At 41.0% G+C, this 23022-nt stretch overlaps 1 protein-coding gene across 1 annotated transcript; it reads left to right on the top strand.

Annotated features, from left to right (window-relative positions):
* The first annotated feature begins 108 nt into the window (after positions 1-108).
* susd2 (sushi domain containing 2) lies at positions 109-20994 on the top strand. Its single transcript, XM_069716378.1, has 14 exons — positions 109-178; positions 368-566; positions 1605-1753; positions 2240-2585; positions 3348-3549; positions 4639-4724; positions 4813-5081; positions 6699-6842; positions 7431-7583; positions 8121-8372; positions 9861-10139; positions 10969-11145; positions 16981-17077; positions 20285-20994. The coding sequence occupies exons 1-14, from the start codon at positions 109-111 to the stop codon at positions 20334-20336; spliced, it is 2475 nt and encodes an 824-aa protein (XP_069572479.1). The 3' UTR covers positions 20337-20994.
* Positions 20995-23022: the final 2028 nt, after the last annotated feature.

Genomic DNA, 23022 nt, shown 5'->3' with positions numbered 1-23022 from the left:
TTCACAACTCTTGAGACAAGGACGGTGCTACACACACACACGCACACACACACACACACACGCACACACACGTGTTAAGTCAGTGTCACATTGTTCCGTGAGATAAACATGAGAGGAAATGTGTGCGAGCGCATTTTTCTTGGTGTAATTCTTCTTATTTTCTCATGTAAATCAGCTGGTAAGTTACTTCCAAAATATTCTGTAGACTGAATATAACATTGTTTAATAACTGGATGCGTCAAAGAAAATAATGCAGTGCGGCAAGTTGCAACATTTGCGCAATTCTTCAAAACTGTTTTACTTGATTACTAAATTTCACAGCAGTTGGTGTTATTTTTTTTAAAATTCTGTTATTGTTCTTTGCTAGGTCAGACATGCAGGGGAAAGTGTGGAGATGTGTTGGAGGAATGCTCCTGCCGTGCAACCTGCATGTCTTTGCTGAACTGTTGTGCAGACTACAACCAGTCCTGTTTCCAGGTGTCACCTCACTCCAGCTCCATGCTGGGTGGGAGAGCTCTCCGGATCCTCAGTTTGGTCCTTCCAGCTGGTGGGCGCCTTCGCTGCAGGTTTGTGTCTCGAAACACGCAGTGTGACCTTTGGATCCACACATCAAGGATCTATTTCCACTACATGTCCACAATGTGTAAAATACACACCCCGCCGCTCCGCTGGACAATTCAGTATAATTCAGTGTGATCTCGTTCAACACCAGCTCATGATGGTTAGTTCTTCGTCAGAGAGGTGGTGATTTAGTGATACTGAGGTTGCAATTTAATGGTACGGTCCAGTTCAACACCACGACAAACTACAACCTCTGTAATAAACACCATTAATGCCTCACTGAACTTTATTATTTTTAAACAGGTCGAACCCGAGCAGTTGTTTTGGATTGCATTGGATTTTAAAAGTGTACCTAACAAAGCGGCCACTGAGTGGATACTATAAATGTGCTGTTTTTGTCACAACAAGGGACAATAGTTTGCTGTAGATTTTTGTGTGTGTTGTGTTACATGCACAATGATGAAATGTTGATGACTGATATTTGTAGTTAAATTCTAATAATGTTAATTATTATTAATAAGAAATAGTAAACCTCCTAAAAATCACACACAAAGTCCTAAATCCAAAATCATGCAAAAAGCAAATAGGATTCTGCTAACTTGGGGACAATAACTGTACACTCTATTTAGCACAAAATGTTTGAGGGGAATCTTTCATATTAATAAACTTGTACAACATAATGAGTAAGTATGCTGCTCTTGACAGCAGCAGGACATAATAATTTTATTAGATTTCAAATATATAAAAACATACTGCCTGCCTGTATAAAGAAATCACATATTACATTCTCCAATATTGCAGTATCAATATCCTTTCAATATAACTAATAGTTAAACCTTAAATTCACTGACTATGAACTCACATTTGAATGATTGACTCCCGTGTGCAGCTGCTTACGTCAGCCTGTGACAGTGTACTTGTTGCGTGGAAGCTTTTAAAATAGCTTTTCTACTGATGATAAGAGTCTACAGAAGAGAAACGCTATTACAGTAAGAACAAAGCTTCCGAACAATGAAATAAATTCACATCTGTGTCCATTTCAGGTTCAAAGGTGAGATTGCAGGAGAGGGGTTTGTTGATGTTGACGGCCATGCGTACTGTATCTCTCCTCTGTTGTATGAGACGGGTTGGATACCGTTCGACGTCTCCACGGATGGAATTCATTTTGACAGATCTGGAGAGTACTTGTCAGGTGAGTTGCTGAAATGTTAAGATGAGGTTTTTCACACCTCGGGAATTTGTCAGTAGCTGAACCTGTCATCTGATTAGTTTGATTTACAAACCGTTAAAAATCGCACCGATTGAGGATTCGAGGTCGGAAGTTATTTGAACCTTTTGTGAATACCGTGTTTCAGTTCCTTCTTTAAGGCTGGTATTTTTTTTAACAAGAACTCCAATCTCACGATCAAATCACTGTCAAAAGATTAAATAAAAATGGCACATTTAGCACTTATTAGGTCATTAATACTGCCAACATACAGTAAATAACAAAATACTGTATTTCTATTGAAGGGGCATGTTGGCGCAGTCGCCTGTCTGGTGCTGTTATTTCCTCTCGTCTCATCTTTTGGTTGCACATACTGACATATTTTTTTTAAACTTTTGATCAACAAAATTCCACTATGTCTAATATTTAACTGTGTGTCACCTTAACAGTTGTTGTCCCTCTCTGTGTTAGTCCATCCCAGTAAAGCGGACCCTGCTTTTGAAGTCACCCTGGTGAATGCGACGCACTGGCAGCACTACGGCACAGCGAACATGGCAGGACAGCTTGAGATGACGTGGAACAGATCCTTGGTCGGAGCAGAGAAGGTGAACGTCGAGCTGTGGGGTTACAGAGAGGTCAACAGGAGGACAAACGCAGCGTCCTCGCTGCGGGCCGAGCTGAGCTATCTGTACTCGCTCGGCAGGAAGCTGCCCAACACCGGCGCGTTCAGCTTCATCCCTGAGCCCAAAGAGGACTGCTCTGACTGGGAGTTGGGGAACATCCGCATCACTGCTAGTCCTAAACCAGATGGAGCAAGGTATCCGATAGCAAACATTAAGTATCTCAATATATCTGAACATTATTTCTGCCCATGTTTGGCTGATAGTGGTAAAACTGCAGATTCAGCGTAATGCTGCCGACTTTGTAAAATTGTTGAAATAAAGATAAAAAACAATTACAGATAGAGAATTTACAAAGACTTTTAAAGTATATTTAGTCAAAAAAAAATATATATATATTTTTTTATCAGATATAAGAAAGTAAGTATTTGTTCATGTGATCTATTAGGCCCTTAAATTGGTCTGACTTTAAAACCACAAACCCTGCTGTGTGGAGGGGATAACCCACAGAAAAGTAATTTGATTATCATTGGCTCTATATAGAGTGTGAGTGTCACATTGATTCCAGAGTTCAGTATTGGCAGTATTGGTCAGACCACAGGCAGCTGCAGCCATTCATCGACTAAATGATTAGATTGCCAAACGTTTGCTGGTTCCAGCTTCAGAGATGTGAGGATCTGCTGCTTCTCTCTCTTTTACATGTGTGCAAAGTGAATAGTTTTGACTCAGTTGGACAAAATCAATTATGTCAAGATGCTTTTTCTGTTTGGGAAGTTGTAATGGGCCTTTTTGTTTTGCTATTTTCTTGAATTTTATAAACTAAATGATTAATGATTTATAAAAAAAAAAAAAAAAAAGTAAAACAATTGTTAGTTTGAGCCACAGTTTGAACTTTATTTTTAGGTTTATAAATAACAAAGAGCAAATTCAAATTACAAGTGGTTATTGTTTACACACAGGGATGTACGAGGACTCTGGAGTGGAGGTCATGTCTTAGCATGGCACCTCGAGCAGGCTTTCAGAGACGACTCTTCAGCCTGGGCGAGGGACAAGTGTCTTCAGTGGGACGTCCTGGAGAAGAAGCTGCCGTACTTCCTGGATGAACTCATAGACTGTCCGTGCACTTTGGCTCAGGCCCGAGCAGATACAGGCAGGTTTCATGTGAGTCCACCCTACACAATTAATCCTGTAATATTACGTCATTTATATTTTAGGTTTTAATATTATTAGTTTCTCAGTCAAGGTAGTTATAATAGTGACAGTAATAACACTATCTGTATTACAATGAATTTAGTGAATACGTAATGATAGCCAAATGTGCTTTCCCCAGATAACTTACAAGCAAAGCAAGACAAAGAAAAGAGTCATTTTAACAGATTTACTGCCTTTTGTTCACTCATCCAAAGTAGAACACTGTCTCACAAGAAACTGGTTCATGTGTACATGTTTAAAGTTGGATTTCATCTGCCAGTTTAAGCTTGGTGAGGCTCGTTAATAACAATGTATTTAAGAAACTTCATTAATGTTCTGATGACTGTAGAAAAAGATCTGGGTGGGTGACTCAGCAAAATCAAAGTCCTTTGGTGATCAATTATATGAGGCCTTTGGGAGAGAAAATAAATAAAGGTAATATAAAGACAGTCAAATGGGATACATGCTTTGTTTCTTGACTCTTTATTCTTGACTAAATTTCAATGAGACCCTGAATGGTTTGACAAACATTTAGTTGGTTGCAATCTGCAACAGCCTGGTCAGCCGAGACCAGATTCACACAAACCAAAGGGGGCAAAGAGTGTGTTCATGTGGAACAATTTAGAAGCTTCAAAACACACACAGCTTAGTTTGCAGGTTACAGATTAGGACTAAACGAATATATTAATTCAAATACAACTTTTAAAAAAGCCACGTTGCGCACAGTACGCATAAAGGAAGCCAAAGTTTCACAGTCACGTCACGGGGAATGTGTTTGTCGTCGCTGCATTTACAGATTTTAGAAAAGCATCTGTCCTGCAGTGTTCAGTTTGGAAAACTAGAGCCAATGTGTTGGACACGGTACGAGGGACAAAAATGCTCTGTGGTTCCACAAAAAGTGGGACATTCACCTTATCTACAACCTCATCGCTACGCACTGGTCCTTTAAATCGCTGAGCGTGATCTGTGTTAAGGGCGGCTTCCTTGTTCGAGTTTTTAGTCAAGAGGATTGAGACTGTTCAACATGTATTCATTTTTTTCTTCATTTTGTTTTTTCAGATTGATTACAGTTGTGACTTTGAGAGGGGCCGTGTGTGCTCTTATCACCCAGGTAGTGTCCACTGCATCAGAGGAATTCAGGCCAGGTACGAGTAACAAGAGGACGTTTTTGTTTTGACAATAAAAATAAACATTTATTTTCTTTTTAATGTGATTTTCTTCTTTTATCTGCAGCCCTACTCATGGATCAGGGCAGCAGTGCTGCTATGACAGCGCAGGCACTCTGCTGCTCACGGGAGACTCAGTTGGATGCAGCACCCCAGAGAGGGCTCACTATCGGGGCTCGCCTCCATACGGGGAGCCCCTACGGGTGCCCTGGTATTCCCACTGGCTTTATGATGTCACCAGTTTCTACTACTGCTGCCTGTGGTCTGACCACTGCCATATCTACAACGACCGTCGACCTTCAAGCGGATGTCGCAACTACCAGCCGCCAAGATCAGGTGAGACCAAGTCAAATTGAGCTTTTTACAGACCGCATTCAACGTTCAGCATAAAAATCACAATATCAGTCACAGTGACAATCGTGTCCTCATTCAAATCTGATATCAGAAATCTGCTTCATTAGTTGCTTCCGCTACCTTGAGCTTTGCTGTTTGATTATTATGAGTCTAGTCAGCATTAATGTCTGAAAATGAAATAATTGTAGAGATACCTGTCTGTATGAAAGATTTAAAGAAACTAGTCCAGTGACCGTTGAAAATAGCTTGTTTGTCACTACGGTTGCTGGCTTGTGTTATTATCTCTGCTGCTTTCTTAAGAACAGCTTGCTGCGTGCTAGGTGAATACACGCTTCACTACGTCACCAGACATTGATGTCATTTTATCCTTTAATAGAGGAGGTGGAGAGGCATCACCTGTGATGTAACTCAGGCCTGTGCACTTTTAGCCAGCAACAATGCCAGCATTAGCTACTTAACAACAGGTCATGTAAGTTAAATGTCATTTCACCGAGAAAATATTGTTTTATATTTAAAATATCCAGTGGAGGAACTTAACAAAGTACATTTACTTATGTACATGGTTCTCACAGACAGCAATTATATAAATATTTGATGATCTTATGTGGTATTGTTGTAGATTAAATTACCCAAGCATGCATTTATTCAAATTAGCACAACCTTGAACATTTACATCTGTAAAATGCAACACACTCTACATACATGGTCGTTTTTTTTCATTTGGCTGATGTGAATTAGAAAGTGAAACACTTGGGCGTGTTTTAATAGCAGGACAAATCCAGTTTCTTGAGAAGAGCTCGCTCTGTGGTCCTGGTAAGTTAGGCGGAGTCTCTGTCAAACCTTCAACCCATCAAAGCGGGCTGCCAGGTTATGCTTTTTTTTAATTAATATTGAACGTGTTCAAAATCGCAAAAAAGGCCCAACCTCGGGTCGCCAGCAACACACCTACCGCGTTTCAAGTTGGTGGGACGAACGGTCGTGGAGATATGCCAAGGAGATTTCTGAAAGAGAAATATATAGTATGTATTTTGTGAATATATATATATACATATATATATATATATATATAACTACTAAAATAGAACTAAAAATGCACTAAACATGTTTGATACGTTCACAAAATATATATATATAGATAATGATGCACGGCATTATGATTTTGGACAACATTAGTGCATCAGGTATTTTATTTTATTCACATCAAACATCCCCATTTATTGGTGAACACAAAGTCTTGGTAAAACTGAGGCTGGAGAAGGAGCCTCGCAAACTGCAAGAAATAAAACGCCAGAGTGTTAATCTGTATCTGACTGCCGACGTGTTCCTCAACACACACAATGTCTTCAAATGGACTTCAGGGCAGCAGGTAAAACCAGATTAGTTACAGGAGAAGTAAATAAATTACAGACAGTAGCTGAGAGTTAAGATGTAGGAATATATTAAATCTCATAATAAACCACCTGCTCGCCAGAGACTGTGAAACAACATTAAGCTGCATAGTGATATTATAAAAGAAAGTCTTTAGATGAGTGAGACGTCAGAAATAAATATGTTTGTTCCCAAATGTGTATCAGAGCTTTGTTTGTCGGTGCCTCACAGGTGTTGTTCTCGGGGATCCGCATTTCATAACGTTTGACGGCCTCAGATACACTTTCAATGGCAAAGGAGAGTATTACCTTGTGTCTTCGCCAGACAGAGAGCTGAGTGTTCAGGCCAGAACAGAACAGCTGAAACTTAAGAACGGTGAGTCTGTGTGTCCTCTTTCATCCCCATCGTGCTTTTCCCCAAAGCTTTGTTTGGATGAAACCTGCTGCAGGACTTCTCCAGAGACCTTTTTTATCTTTCCGTTTCTATTTTGTGTTTTTGTCACATTATTGATTATCTTCCTCTTGAGTCTGCTCACACGTATCAACTTTATTTCTTGCTGAATTTTGTCTTCTTTGGCCTGCACTCTTCAGACGCGTTCAAGACCGTGTCTTACTTTTCACACACTTCTGAGAGCAAGTGATGTCAAGTTTTTGTGTGTGTGTGTGAAACACGTTGGTGCGGTGTAATGACGTCTGTTTCCATAATCCCCTTTTGGTTTTTGCTCAGTGTCTCCCGGGGTCAGAGGCGGGGATAAAGAGCAGATGCTAGCGGCATTGGTTAGAATTTCCACCAAGTGATTACACAACAGCCGTGGGCTAAGTGACTGTAGATGGCCAGATGTCATTAATATTCCCCTCATTAGATCAGTGAGGCCAAACATCTGGATCATTTGAAATTGCACTGACTTTGTGGTGATAAAACCATTGTTGATTTCACAATTTAACAGTGTGTAATTACAAAAAGGTACCTTGGCCAAAGCCACACGGCTGTCATCAGTGGCTATGAAGGAAAAGGCCTCTGATGTCATCGAGGTGCGTCTAGCAGAGGCCCAACTTCAGGTGCTGAGGAACCAAAAGATCCTGCCTTTCATTGAACAAAGATGGATGGACCTACATGGTGAGATGCTTTAGACACTCCTGACTCCACTTGGCATCTTTGAACTTTGATGGCAGCAGGAGAAGACTGTTTGGAAACTGTAAATATCTTCAGGATCATCAAGTTATGTAATCGGAAATCTGTGAAATACAACCGTGTTAGCCTCAATTAAGTTTTGGGGGATTGTTGCACTGTGGAAAAGTGCCAATTGGAAAGAAAATCTTTGAGCAGTAAACTCATGGATCATTTGTGAATCTCGATATGGTGGTTTTCAGCCACCACATCTTGTGCTTAGATTTCTCCTCAGTGACTTTAAAAATACTTTAATTTGAATCCTTTTGGCTGCAAAGCTACGGGTCAGGTATTAATTATGTTCATAAAATGGGACTACCTCTATATCACCATGTAAGTCCTGCTGAGTGCAGCCTTAACTTCTCTTGTCATCTATAGAAGTATTGTGAGGTTTTGACTCGAATGTATTTCATTTGTCTGGTTTGTAAAGTTTTTACATCTTTAATAAAATGAAACATTGAAACAAAATCCCTCTTTTTCTTGCAGGAGTGTTTGTGTTCACCTCCGGTCCTCACAATGTGACGGTAATCTTTTCCTCTGGTGTTGGTGTGGAGGTTCGTATGCATGAAGAAACCATGGCAGTGACTGTCCTGCTTCCAGCAGAGTTTTCCAACCACACCCAGGGTCTGCTCGGCCTGATGAACTCTGACCCCTCGCATGACCTGATGACTCGGCATGGAGAGGTCATCTCCTCAGCTGACGCCACGCTGGAGGAAATCTTTACCTTTGGAGCCGGCTGTGAGTGTGAAAGACTGTTAGACGTGTGTTTGTGAAACAACAATCAGATTGAACATTACTGAAACAAACAGTTCTCACTCTAAAGCAGCATATACATTGAACTTAATATGAATTATGCTTATTTAATGAAATCATCTTTTTGAGGAAAACTCTATTGTATGTTTAAAAGACAAGAGCTGGTTAGGGCTTGTATGATTTGCTCCTAATCACCTGTCATTGTGCTGTTATAAATGATTTCCATATTTGGCTACAACAATGACAAAATGTCCCTCAGAGTGCACATTGAGAAACGACGCACGTGTTCAGCGTCAGCTCATCTTTAACAGATTATAAAGCCATATCAGGAACTGTGACCATGTTCAACACAGTTGGGGTCTGACCACATACATACATGATGGTAATGTTTCAGTTACAGCACATTTCCTCCAAACCTGGTCTTTTCATGCACTTTTGACTGAAAGCATGTGTTCAGTATAACTGCAACAAACAGTCAAAGTAAGCTCAGAGGAACTCATTTATATATTAGTGTTGGTAGGGAGACATTTTTCAATGCAAGTCAAAAGAAAACCATCATGTAGTGGAGGTCCTGCATGGATCTCTTGGAGTTTTGTTCATCCAGCAACAGCCTCATAACCACAGGAAACAGCTTCAAATGGTGCCAACGCACATGTGACAGAAAAACGGATTTATATTGAAATACAATACTTTATTATTCAAAAATGTAATTTTGTGAGTAAAATGGGGATTCTGCATCAGGTTGGTTGACATTTAACAGCAAATCACACAAAATCACAATCTGGCAGTTAAGCAAGCAAATAAACAAAATAACAACAAAAAACCCTGCAGTGACTCGGCAGCCATGAATCCTAAAAAATAAATCTTAGTTAACAGCAGGTAATTACTCACAAAAGAAACAAATTAATAGAAGAAAATATATTCAAAACCTGCTAGTTACACAGCAGATCTCTGGTCAGATTCAAACCAACTGTCCCTCTGCAATCATGTTTAAGACGCTTTATACATACATACATACATACATACATACATACATAGAGCATGCAACAGGTGTGCAGCATACATATGTGTGTGTGTGTGTGTGTGTGTGTGTGTGTGTGTGTGTGTGTGTGTGTGTGTGTGTGTGTGTGTGTGTGTGTGTGTGTGTGTGTGTGTGTGTGTGTGTGTGTGTGTGTGTGTGTGTGTGTGTGTAGTGGGCTCCTTACTCTGTTCTTTTTAACTCTACGTTTCCTATTCTTATACAGTACAGCTACAAACGTTGTGCTTACACTGTATTTGGCAGAACTTTGAGCGACGTATGTGTCGGTAATGTAAAAACTAATGCAGTTGTTGATGCTCTGTCATGAGGTCATCGTGTCATGACTTCTACTACTGACATTCATTTGTGTTGTTTTGAGATTCGAAACTAGTGTTTCTAACCTACCATCCAAAATAATGTCCATTTGTTCTGTGTGTGTTTATTTTTATCCACAGGGAACATTTCAAAGGAGTCCTCCCTTTTCACATATGACTCAAAGTACCTTTTGGATACATACTATTTCCCACCGAGCCACGACCCTGCTTTTGTTCCTGCCTTTTCTCTACCTGAGAGACCTGATGACCGTTTATTAGCAGACATATTGACGCTGTGCTTTGGAGAAGGAGCGCAGTTCTGTAAATATGATACCCTGACCACTCGGAGCCTTGCAGCAGGAAACGCCACACTGAGGGCCTTCCAAAGCCATCAGGCCCTAACGGAGGCCCTGGAGCCAGGTACAACAACAAACAAGAGTCCTCTCCAACTATTCATCTGCTCTCTTTTCTAATCATCAGCTCCTGCTGACATAGTGACACAGTGTTTATGTCTTTTTCGTTAATTTGCAAAAGCATAATTTGTGTGCATGTTTTGTCTTTGAATAAATAATGGAATACCTGAAAGTTTAACATTCAACACCAGTAAGAGTGTGTGTGGTTAGAAATGATCATACACCGCAGTCTCATAGTGCACAAAACAAAAGTAATGCTGTTCCAAATGGCACACTTGTTTTCTAACACTCACTATTTTAGGTGCATCAGTGTGTTCACACTGTCAAGTACAGAAACATGCAGAGTACCAGGATGATGCACTCAAAACAGTCCAACAAAGACAGCAGAGGAAGGGGCGGGGCCACTGACATAAAGAACGGTCAGATTTAGATGTCTGAGGAAGCTGCAGCTGTTCCTGAACTCAGAACAAAAGTGATTCTTTTTCACTGCCTGTGCTGGACAGAAGAATCAGTGTGTTAAAGAGGGAACGAAAGCGTGTTCATTTTTGGTTAAATAATTAAAGCTGCATATATGTTGGCAAGTGACGTGTTTACGGCAGTGTGCGATTTAAAACAACACCACCCTGTCAAAATTCCTGCACGACACAAACAAGAGTCCTCACATGTAAGAGCACTACTGGTTAGTGTATGAAGGGAAGTATGTCATTTATAACACAGAATCAGAAGCATTAGTTTTTTCTCCATGTTCATACACCTGCTTATCTTTCAGAAACATTTGATTGTCACTAGTTAACAAAAAGCAGTGGTCTTAATATGTACGTGTTGTTGTCCCTTAGTGGTGTCTTGTGGCTGGCTTCCCACACCCAAGAATGGGAAGAAGAATGGGACACATTACCTGGAGGGAAACACTCTGAGCTTCAGCTGCAATGAAGGCTACAGACTGTACGGTTCAACAGAGCGCACCTGTGTGGATGATGGGACCTGGACAGGAGAGCAGCCCTACTGTGTTACAGGTTGGTTGTCAAGTGAAACCCAACACATAGCTGTCTGTGTTGAGAAAATGAACTCAACTGTAATGTGTGTGAGGAGAGCACCAATGTTGTGATATCCTCCATAACCTATAAACACAATTCTGTCTTATAGAAGATTGTATAGAACTCTTAAAACTCTTCTTTGTGGTACATTCACTGATCCGTTTACATCAGACGTTTGAGAGACAACATTGCAGTCATGAGCAATGATTTCAGAAATCAAACCCAGAGGACAAACAAGTTTGTTGCACACACGGATGTAGTTAAAAGGATCATGTGAATTTGATCAAATTTATGTCTTTAAACACGGAGACATTTCAAAACAATCTCCTCCGGCGACGCAAATACCAAATGTCAATAAAACATTTGCAAAAAAGAATTCTCTTTTCCTGGATTACGTATCTTAACGGCTTTGTACCGCTCTGGAAGTTGAGCCTTGTAGTGTACTGATCCAAAAGAAACAGTGGCTGCATGGAGGGTAAGAAGTCAAACTAAAATGCAACATGCCTCATTATATACTGTCACTGCCATAAGTTTAGTAGAATTTAGACTGAGGTAAAAATGCAAAAAACATTTGTCATAATTTTGACAAAAGCTGTTGTCTGTTTTTTCATGCAAACTTTTAGTAGTATTGATAATACTTGGGAAAGAGTTTGTCATGATGACTTAGAAAAGTACTTTTTAAACTAACTTATCACTAGTAAACCCATCACATGTTTTATATTCAGTATATCTTCCACATGAGACGGACTTTGTGAATCCGTCTCTTCTCATGAAGTCTTTCTGAAAGCAAAGATTAAATAGACTCTTCTCTTGGCCGCTCATGCAAACCATCGGCAACAAAGCTATAAACTTCTGAACCTGGATTGTCTTGGCTTTTTGTTTGGGAATTAGAACCACCTGGATCCCACTAATGACTTCATTCATCACCCCAACCATGAACTCAATGAGTGCAGTTGTAGTTATGAGCTGTTGCCATCAGGTGGCAGTATTTCCCACTGAATTCCTAGTGTTTCGTGTGGCGGAGCAGGTTAATGCCACCTTTTGTCCCACTGTTTAGTGTGAAGTATTCACAACAAAATTAATCGTTCATATTCCAGTGACAGTAAGACTGGATGAAATTAGTGGCATATCTCATTTTCCATTGATGTTAAGGCTTCTCTTCACTGATGCATCAGCTTCAGTGAAGTGAGGAGGTAGAGAAACAAAGCCACTTGACTTGCGATCCACCTCTACCTTCAACCCTTCCTGGCTTCCCTCCAGTTCTCCATCCTCTCCTTGTAAGAGCTGTAAACAGAGACTTCCTCTCGATAGTGATCGGAGATGAATGGACTTCATGGATCAGATTTGGAGGCCCGTGTAAACTGCTGGGTCACAGCTGGAAATAATTGACACTAACTTATTCATTATGCAAACATATTAGTTTTATAACTCGGTTATCCAGTGCAGAAGAGTTCAGACATGTTTGTCATTCAGCCAGGTGAGGTTTTTGTTACTTTTTTCCTTCATTGATGATTTCGTCCTTCTCACAGTGATCTGATTTCTGGCTGTCTTAATAGGGTTGAAGCCGACCTGTCAATATAGTATGTACAACAACATACTGTCACACACTACTTAAATATAAAGCCATACCCACAGGGACTTGTCAGACTGAATGTTTAGAAAGTATCCATCTTAATAAGTGTTAAAATGATCAACTAAATATAGCACCACTGACATGCGTGTAGAGATAAAAACTAAATCAATTTTATATAATATTATGGCTGATTGAGATAGTGGTGAAGTTTGATTGGTTTACCCAAAACGGCCACAGTCAGGTGATTAGAAGAAGCAGGGAGAATGAAGTGAGGAAGAACCGAACATAAAGACGGTCTTCCTGATTGAACGTGCGCTTTTAGGTCCATTTGTGTATACACAGACACACACACACACACACACACACACACACACACACACACACACACACACACACACACACACACACACACACACACACACACACACACACACACACACACACACACACACACACACAGAACCAGGGCCCTTTTTAGCTACAGTATGTGACAATGATTACACTTGCTCTCACACTCTCATTACACAAATCAGAGATAACAACTGTCAACATGACCTGCGGTGCACAATGGCAGGTGTTGCATGAGCTGTTACCTCTGCCAGTCCAACGTGACCTCCAGCCAAGTAAACAATACTAAATACACCCCTGAAATGCCCTGATGGATCCCCCCTCTCCCACACACACACACACACACACACACACACACACACACACACACACACACACACACACACACACACACACACACACACACACACACACACACACACACACACACGCCTGCCCCCGCCTTCCCCTTATATAAATCACTGCAGCATGATGTGTTGGCTGAACAGCCACAGAATGGGAGTCATGGTTAAGATGCCGAACAACAAATGACACCACATCCAGTCTGACTTCTTCTTTAAGTCACATTTTAATGAGGCGCTGTTTAAACGGCGCCTGTCAGCCGTAGGAACAGGAAGTCGCCTCCATTGAAAATGGATCCCTTGTATGAATTTGCCCCATCCTGCACCACCTGTTTAAGGGACATGCTGCACTTGTTTGTGTGCTTTTCAATCATTGTGGACTTTAAATAGCAGTAGTGGTGCAGTGTATTGTGATGATCATTGTCAATTTGGTCCTCTGAAGAGACTAGAGTGTTTGGGGAGGGGGGAGTTAAGGTAGAAAAATCCTTGGAGTGTTTTTGATCTAAGCGCCCACTGGGTTACAGGAGATGCAGAAGATCATAAAGATTTCTTCTTTAGCTGTGCCTTTCCACGGTCTTCTGAAGAAAAAAAAGATCCTTGGTCGAGTATCAGATGCATACAAATAGCAGGTCCACTCCACCTTAATGGCTTCATAATATGAACAGAGCTGCTTGCGTAGAGGAGAAGAAAGTGATTAAAGGAAAGGTGACAGCTGCCAGAAAGGGATAGAGTGTTTTTTACGGGGAGAAGTGACGTGTGTTGCAAGACAAAGCCTCACTCAATTTTCTGCCTGTGGATCTGTCCTCAGATTCCCCTGAGGTAGAGCAGCTGAGCACCGAGAGAGACACAAGTTTCTGGCAAATGCAGTTTATGTAGAAGAAGGAGGTTTGAAATGCCAACAGGGGCAGCTTGAGACCTAAAGATCAATCCTGTTGCTCACTCTTCAGTGTTTTGTCTGCGGCCTTTTCTATCAGTGAACATACAGGAGGTTTCTGCCTAAGAAGGTCTTCTTATCAGGCTTCCTCACACTGTCCCTATATTTTGTTATTCTTTCTTTTATTTTGAATTGCATTTTCAGTCAGTTTGTGCTCATGCGCAGATCACTGACGTATCTGTTGAGGGCTGTTTCTTCTCTGTGGTGAGGTGTAAATCTGAATGAGAGGGCTGTTTCTCATCACATGTGCAGCCGGTCCCGACGCTTCATCTTCAGCAATCCAATCTATTGTTTTAGGTTACGACTACAAGTTTATCATGATAAAAGAAGGATTTAATGAGTGAAAAATGAAATAATAAATTACTTTTAACATATTTATCTTTTCTGGTGTCGTTGAATAGAAAACAAAGGCATGAAGCAACATTCCTTTTTTACAAAAAGGTTTTATTAGAAAGGTTTGAACAGTTCTTGAACGCTCCAGGGTCCTCTTGACGAACCTGCGTTCATTCGGCCTCTTCTGGTTCAGCCGTCACCTCCTGCTGCCCATTTGTGATTCTTTTCACCTCCTCGCCATAATTACAAATGAAGTCCATTTTAATTTGTATCTTTAAGCTGTATCTCTGAGTATATCTGTTAAAAAAATTTAAAAAATGCTACTTGAAGGTGTGCAACTTCTGAAATGTCTCTAATGGTCTCTGGACAGGTGACCATTATTAAAGCCATTTCCAACATTCTGGGTTAATTTCAGAAAACAGCACCGTTAAAACCAATGAGGATAGACAGTGGCTATAAATCATCTTGATGTCTTGCAGCTCATTTCTCTATGATATGCAGTGGTAAATTGAAGCAATTATCAGAGAGTATGTGGGAACAGCTTGTGAATGTTAAAAACTACTTAACCCTGAAGCACAGGAGACAAAATAGGAGTGTTAGTAAAATGGATAAATGGTTGATGCAGTCATATTTTTCTGGTCTAAGTGGTTTTAAAAGCACAAATGCAAATTTGACCAAACCTGTAGGAAACCTTGAAGGTTATCATGTTTTTTGTATGAAAAAAAGGCGAAATATAAATTCATTGATGTTGAAACATCAAGTTATTATAGCGTGTCAGGTGTCAGTGAAAGGGTACTCATCTAACTGTTGTGAGGGTATGAAAGAACAAACATGCTGGAAAGCACTAACACACAGCACTGATGTCTGACATTACATATGCAAAGCACCCGAATTGAATAGACTCGCCTCAAGATGGAAAATTAAATGGAGTTGATGTAGGTGTGCTATAAAACAAATATAAACAGACACATGCCCCACAGTCACAGACCACCAAAAAGGTTAGCTGTTGGCATACCGCTGCTGCTGTGTAGACTTTACATTCTTGATCTCCTTCAAGAGAATAGACTGAGGCACAATGCGCATGCAGTGACTGAAGTCATGTTTTAATTGGCAACTACCAGGCTTTGTTGTGTTTATGCAACAGGGTGCTTCTCAAGTTTATATGTGGAACATTTGATGACTGAAGGTTGACACATGTTTCCAGTTCCAAGAATACTTGCAGCCATCACATTAAGTGAGACAGCTACACACATCCGATGACAACAGCTCTGAACAGAGACATCCACTGTTACCACGGAGATAAAGATCAACAGAATTATTTTAAGATGATAACAGCTCTGTCAAATAAAAAAAAACAAAAAACCTTTATGTTAAGAAACGCTTCAAGTGATAAGAGTGTAGCTCGGGGATGTTTCGGTGTAGTAAACAGATTTTTCATTTGCATTTTCTTTGGGAGATAAACACTGGAAAATGTATTTTAACCAGACTGAACAATGATGAACTTAGAAATTTTGAATTTTCAGAGTTTTAATTGGTAACATATTTTCATTTATTTACAGGTACAGATTACACAGATTGGTGATATTCACTACCATCTTCAAATGAATAGGAAACACCTTTTTTTTTTTTTTGCTTCAACCCGTTCAGTCGAACACCATGATGTCTGTCATGTGTTGATCGCTGGAAATGAAATGCTTCCAAAAAGCAGTGCCATTGCTCCCCGGAGCTCTACTATGTGATCAATGCTGGTCAGTTCAGTGGGATGATCAGAAGGAAAAAGATGCTCGTTAACACTGACTGAGTGTCAGTCATCCACACGCTTCCAGTGCAGCTCGTCACATTGATGCCGAAGGCTTCAAGCAGTTTGACACCAGTGGTTCTGCATCCAAGTCTTGGACATTTGTAGCGACATGGATTGGTTTTGGCTGGAAGTAGGGAAATTGTCTCCTCTCAGTGTGAAGTGTAAAAAACGTTGGTACTTGAGCTAACGAGCCTGCAGGCTGATTTAACGAGGACCTGCATGACTACTGGTGTTAAAGCTAACTTGTACTAAAATATAAGGTTTACCCTTCAAATAAACTGACTGATCCTGCATGTTCAACCTCAGCCGTACCCCGATTCAAGCTCGGACTGCTGCACATCCTTCCTCTTCAGTTTTCCATCACGGTGTTTCTCCTAACATCAGCGCATTCCCGGTTGCCTTTTGACTTTGCATTGATCCAGATTGTGTTCTGAAGGATCAATGGCTTATAACAGTGACTAATACTGTGATGTGATTTTCACAGACGACAACGTGGGGTTTGTTCTTGGTGCTGTTGGTTCCCTCTCAGCACTGGTCACAGCGGGAGTGATGATCAGACGACACAACAGGCAACAAGACAGGTGGGTTACACGGTTCACTTCACAGAAAAATCAATCCCTTAGTTCTTGTGCTACAAAATTCACACCTTTTGACCTTCTCCATCTCTTTGTTCCAAAATGTAGAAAACAAGAAACATGAAATATGCAAATATGAAATTTGGCAGTTCACCAGTCATATAATTATTTTGTTTTAGCTCATGTACTGGCCTCTTTTAGTCTTTTGAGTTCCTGGTTGACTGAAAAGTGTGATGCCCAGCAAGCTGAAATATAGTTTCAGATGATAAATTATTTTTTCGTTACATGGCAAAACGGAAGGAAAAGTTACTTCACTGTCGTCAGCCTTTTACCTGCTGCTAACAAAGACCGTTGTCTTGTTTTATAAACGCATTTTTGACAGGAAATTGTTTTTCCTGTCGCAGCTTCACAATAAAAGCCTCCTCGTGTTTTACCAGCTGACCACTTTTAATTTGAAGCATCAGCAGTAACTACATGCATTTCAAAGTGATAAAATGACATAGAGGGATTACATGTTGATGCCTTGTTCCCTGTAAAACATTCTCAGTTTAATGGAATATAAATCCTGCGCTGGAATAACTCCAGGAAAACTACTATATTGACACCATACAATAAAAAGCTTTCTTCAATGTTTGTATTAAAAAACAGGTTTAAGGTTTTGCATGTACATTTTATGGATTGTAACTTTAAAATAACACTGAACTCTACGGTAGAATCAAACTAAAGACCACTGTAACCTCGTGATGTCGTCCCTCTCAGTACACTGTACCAATGAAAAGGTCTCCACAGGTCAAGGACGCTCCGAATAAAGACACAAATAATGGCTTGTTGTTGTTTGGTAGGCCTCCAGCCACTCGTATATCTTTCATTCTGTCTTTGAATAGATTACATGTTTGAAATTGGAAGTACTTGTTATCTTGCACATAGCTGGAGGTCTTCTTCCCCTCCCATCTCCTCCCAAGTCACCTTTTCGCTGTGCTCGCAGAGACTCACAAAAGCAATGAATCCCACCTGTTTATTTGATATCCAACGTGTCCCAGCCTCCTAACCATTACTCATAAATTTCCTTTCTGATGTGATCAAACGAGATAAACCCATACACCCTGTGGGGTCGTGCTCATGACTGCAGTCCAGAGAAACAAGAGGCTAATGGAAGCGCTAGCTCCTGGGTATATACAAGCAAATTAAAGGCCTGTTTTATGGCCTCATAGACTTCATTTGGGCTTTCCCCCACTGTAACTCCAGCAGGGAAGGAAAAAGATGGATATTAGGAGTCAAGAGCCACCTGCGGCTCCCAGCAGCTCTTGGATCAGGCGTCCCATGAAACTGCTGTGTTTTCAAGTTCTGAGGGAAAGGAGCGAGCACACCTGCCCTCTCTTGATCACAGGAGGCCAGGTGTAAAAAGAGGCAGAGAGTGTCAAAAGGTCTGCAGATGTGAGGGAGGTGATCTCACACTGACAACATGCTGATACACATGCGAAGGCTGGAGACCCAGAACACACACAGCCAGGACGGATCCTGCACATACAGTAGCTGAAAAATGTGTAGGGAGACTTCTTACATATTCCCTGAGCGAGTGGTCACACACACACACACACACACACACACACACACACACACACACACACACACACACACACACACACACACACACACACACACACACACACACACACATGCGTACACACTCTCCCACCGGCAAGTGCGGACACATCGATTCTCCAACATCAGAGGCAGAGCAGGGTGGAAGTAGCATCGAGCAGGGGTCTTACTGTATTTCAGACGTCTGGGTTGTGTGTCTGGAGGAAACAAGCAGTGATACTACACAACAACTGTGTGCGTGTGTGTGCGACAGCTAGATAGCGGCCTGCTGTGCCTCTGTTCCATGCGTGGAAGACTTGCAGGGGTACTTTCCACATCTAGGGTTACTTTGCACGTACCAACACGTTGACTGGCAGCTCAACACAGGAGTAAGAAAGTCATTACACCATAATATGTGAGTCTGTGTGTGTGTGTGTGTGTGTGTGTGTGTGTGTGTGTGTGTGTGTGTGTGTGTGTGTGTGTGTGTGTGTGTGTGTGTGTGTGTGTGTGTGTGTGTGTGTGTGTGTGTGTGTGTGTGTGCGTGTGTGCGTGTACCATCATGTCTCCTCCACTTCTTCTGTATGACAACGTCAGAAAGGTTGAGGGGGCCTTTGTCTGAACGGGGAGAAGCGTGTAAAATGAAGGTGTGAGATGGGAAACACGGTTAGAAACCGTCTCAAAACCAAACGGCAGAAAATTCCCGTAGTCAATCAAACATGACTTAAAAACGATTGAGAATAACATATTGTTTAAGGATGAGTGCTGCTTATCAACCTCTCATTATATTACTCATTGATGGTGTTCTCGCCGTAGGATGAAATTCTACCTTTTTAACGTATTAAAGCTTAATATTTTTGAACGTTCACAAGTTATTTTTTTCTATTGTTACAATCCATGTTTGGACTCGATTAACATTATCAGAGAAACTGTGGTTTTACTATAGAAGCCTGGTACTCTTTAGGCTGATTGTGTAGTGAGAAAAGGATGGTTATTTGTAACGCTGTTAAATGGACATATGTGCTCCGGATGGGATTAAACTCACTGACATCCCACCTCCCCTCAGTGTAATGGATCTCCTGTAAATAGGGCTTAAAGGAAAGGTTCACTCTCATCTTTCCGCATGTTTCTGAAACCTGCTGTGATCCTTCTGTTCGTAATGGCTTTGAAGCGAGTCTTTCCTAACGTGCCCCCCCCCCCCCTATCAAATACAGGACACAATCCACTTGATCTTCACTCTACGAGAATCCCCAAAAGCCACTGATGCATTTTTTTAGTTCCGATACGATGTTGGGACTTTGTACAGTTTTCCCTGTTTTTATATTAGCTGTTAATAAAATTATTAATAAGAGCAATAAAACACTTGTTATTAGGAACCGAGTTGAAAATAATCCCTGCCCTGAAGGTTACCAGACATGTTTCCTGCGGTTAGTTTTGATTAAACAAGTGTTCTCTATTATTCAACTTTCATAAAGCAGCAGGAGACACAGTCTGGATGGCTTTTTCTCCCAAAATATCTTTGGAAAGAAGATGATCCAATAGCAAAAAGGGTGTTTATTCTTACTAACTTTTGAAATTTCACTTCTTAGTTTTTAAAGTTTTTTTCAGTGACTCTTGTTTCATTTGTGTTTTCAGAGAGCGAAAAGAGAAACCAGACCAGATGGGGATCCAAGAACAGACTTGCTAAACCATCAATCCTTTTGGATTATGGATCAGCTACATGGTCTGTGGCCATAAATATGTTTAGAGCTGAAAGTTTGGAAATCACATTCACTCAGTCTTCTCTTGACCTGCTGACCTTATCAGGAAAACCTCAGGCGTTATTCTTCCAGCTTGTTGTTTGGCCTCATGTTTTTCCTCTTGTTTAGTTTGGAAAACCTCCAGCTTGTGGTAAATGGCGCATGGGGTGACGAGTGAGGGCGCTGAAGTAAAGGAAAAATGCCATGATTGTTTTTGTATCCCCGTTTTGCATGACTGAATGTCCGATGTTTGCGAGAGAGAGAATTGTATAAATACTACATGGAGATATCATCATTACAATCAACACTCCCTTCTGCCGTTCACTTTAAAATGGGACCAGATGTGTTCATGTTCATGTCAAGTGTGAAGTGAACCTGATCATTCTTTTGGTTGAAAAACTCTGAACTCTTATGCAGCTGATGTTTGGGCTCGCAGCTTTCACTCAAACGAAGGGTTTTGCTGAGTGACTGAAGCAGAGAAATTCACCAATGTTACAGAGAGGTCAACTTTTTGCACTAGATTAACACCTGATTTCTGAATCTTTGCACTGTTACTTATCTGTATTTCAAGCCAGCCATTGAGTGGAAATATAAATGTTTTAAAAATCGGTGAGAAAATAAATAAATCATATTGTGCCATGTTTATCTGGTGGTGTTTTCTGTGTGTGCACTACTGTTTGGATCTCAGAAATAAAGAATCATCTCCACTTCATCCCAGCAGACATGCATCGTCTGGCGCGTCGGCGTGCCCCATCGGTTGGACCGTCATCTCATGTTACCCCCGTAGTCTTCTCCTCTGCTTTGAACCTGACTCACTTCTCCTTTTCCAAAACAAAAACCTTCGGGGTGGGGGGTGGGGGTGGTGTGTGTGTGTGGGGGGGGGAGTTAAAAGGAAACAGTGACAGGGTCTCGTGGGGCTGATCTCTGGGAGTGATAGCTGGGGGTCCGGCTGGGGAAGAAGAAGCAGGGCTCTTGTTGAGGACTAATTGAAATAACCTGGCTTTTCTGCTCATAGAACGCTTTGAAGTTTTTGCTGCATGTGTTTCCCAACTAGCAAGTTGTGCAACGCTGTATCTGATCTTACAGCGCCTGCAGACACTGACTGCTGCTGCTCTGTCATGTCTCAAAGATCTCTTTGTTTTTCACATAAAAACACATGAATGTTTCTTATGAACACAAATAAGTACAGGTATGATCACCTGGAAATGAAACAGGCCCTGACGCCCTCACAAAGGACAGTGAGAAGCCTCCCTGCGTGTCGACGTCTGAGGTCCTTCTGCTGTATCAGCTCAGATTTGACTTGCTTGCCGTTTAATCTTCTAACTGGGAGCAAATTTGCCTGCTTTCATGTGTCAGTCAGTACTTACAGGAGAGGCAGTAGAGCAAGCGTCTGCGTCTGTTTGCAGAGTCAGATGCTGATTAATTGCGAATGGATGAAAGTGGAGGGTTTTTCATCTCTGTGGGGGCCTGTTCTAACCCCGAATGTTTACGCTCACTTAACGTCTCAACAAGCCGGCGTAATTAGTTCAATCATATTCAAACACAAGTAAATGCTAATGTGCTCTGTGGAAGCCTGTTGCTTTCACGTGGGACTTTTCCCATTTCTCAGATCTGCTCCACATCCCTGGATCATGAAGAAAGGCTTCTGAAGTGGTTTTTGGATGAGGCTTTTGTTTTGTGTGTGCGTTTTTTGTTTCATGTCAACTCCAGCTTTGCAGGTGTGCTTTGTCCCTAACCTCTTAATACCTCATGGTTGAGCAGCGCCTTCTGATGTTAACTCCTAATTTTAAGGCGTAGGTTAAAATAAAGGTTGATTTTGGGATTAAGATGTTTGCCCAAACACAGAGTTTTGTCACTGGCAACGTGAACACTTTACATTGGAGAGAAGATTTGAGCAAAGTCAGCTAATCCTAAGGTAGATAAAAACAAAAGCATTTTTTTTTGTAGTTATACTTTATTTTTAGATTCTCTTTTTACAAACAGCACAATCCTAAAACAAATATGCAAATAAAGAGTATTAATGATCTTTTAATAGAACTAGTCATGAACTCAACATAAAGTCAGAATCTGCTCCATAGACAGATGAACAAACATTAACATACAACATACAAACCGAATACACATAAATACATCCATATATATGCAAATATATAGGTAAATATGGTAGAATATGACATTTTACAGACAAAAGAAACTACCTGAGTTACACTTTTTTTCTAAAATATCCTCCGCGATTGTCTGTTGAACTAATTTATTCTTGGCTTGTCCTTTTCCAATTTCCTGCGATTTGCTTCCTCGCTGTGGTTCTCAGGATCCTAAATAAATATTCACAAGTTTAATTAACTCGGATCTTAAGCAGTGTTACCAGTCTTATCGGAGCAAAGCACACAGAATTCATACTGAAAGTCAATGAAGTACAAATGAGAGCTGAACCTCAGCTTCTGTACGGCCTCAGAGAAGTGAATCTTCAAACAGAAAATGGTCTCGACATCAACACTCAGTATAAGTTTATCACTCACAGACCAGCTACGATTGTTCCTTCCTCTCAGTCATCAACATCAGAGGCTGAACTTCATCCCCTGAGGCCCTGTAATCCACTCAGAGACCAGCGGCTGCTGGGACACAAGCTTAATT

The sequence above is a fragment of the Brachyistius frenatus genome, unplaced genomic scaffold (assembly GCF_029030835.1).
Source record: "Brachyistius frenatus isolate BFR_SWC_R1_liver_20210118 unplaced genomic scaffold, ASM2903083v1 Contig_156, whole genome shotgun sequence".
Lineage (NCBI taxonomy): Eukaryota > Metazoa > Chordata > Actinopteri > Embiotocidae > Brachyistius > Brachyistius frenatus.
The sequence above is the reverse complement of the archived record's forward strand: the minus strand, read 5'-3'. Positions and strand labels throughout refer to the sequence as shown.

Excerpts from the sequence above, each read along its gene's own strand:
- susd2 (XM_069716378.1), top strand. The coding sequence starts at position 109 with ATGAGAGGAAATGTGTGCGAGCGCATTTTTCTTGGTGTAATTCTTCTT. Across the intron at positions 179-367 it reads TTTCTCATGTAAATCAGCTG|GTCAGACATGCAGGGGAAAG; the intron begins GTAAGTTACTTC and ends GTTCTTTGCTAG. Across the intron at positions 17,078-20,284 it reads CACAACAGGCAACAAGACAG|AGAGCGAAAAGAGAAACCAG; the intron begins GTGGGTTACACG and ends TTGTGTTTTCAG.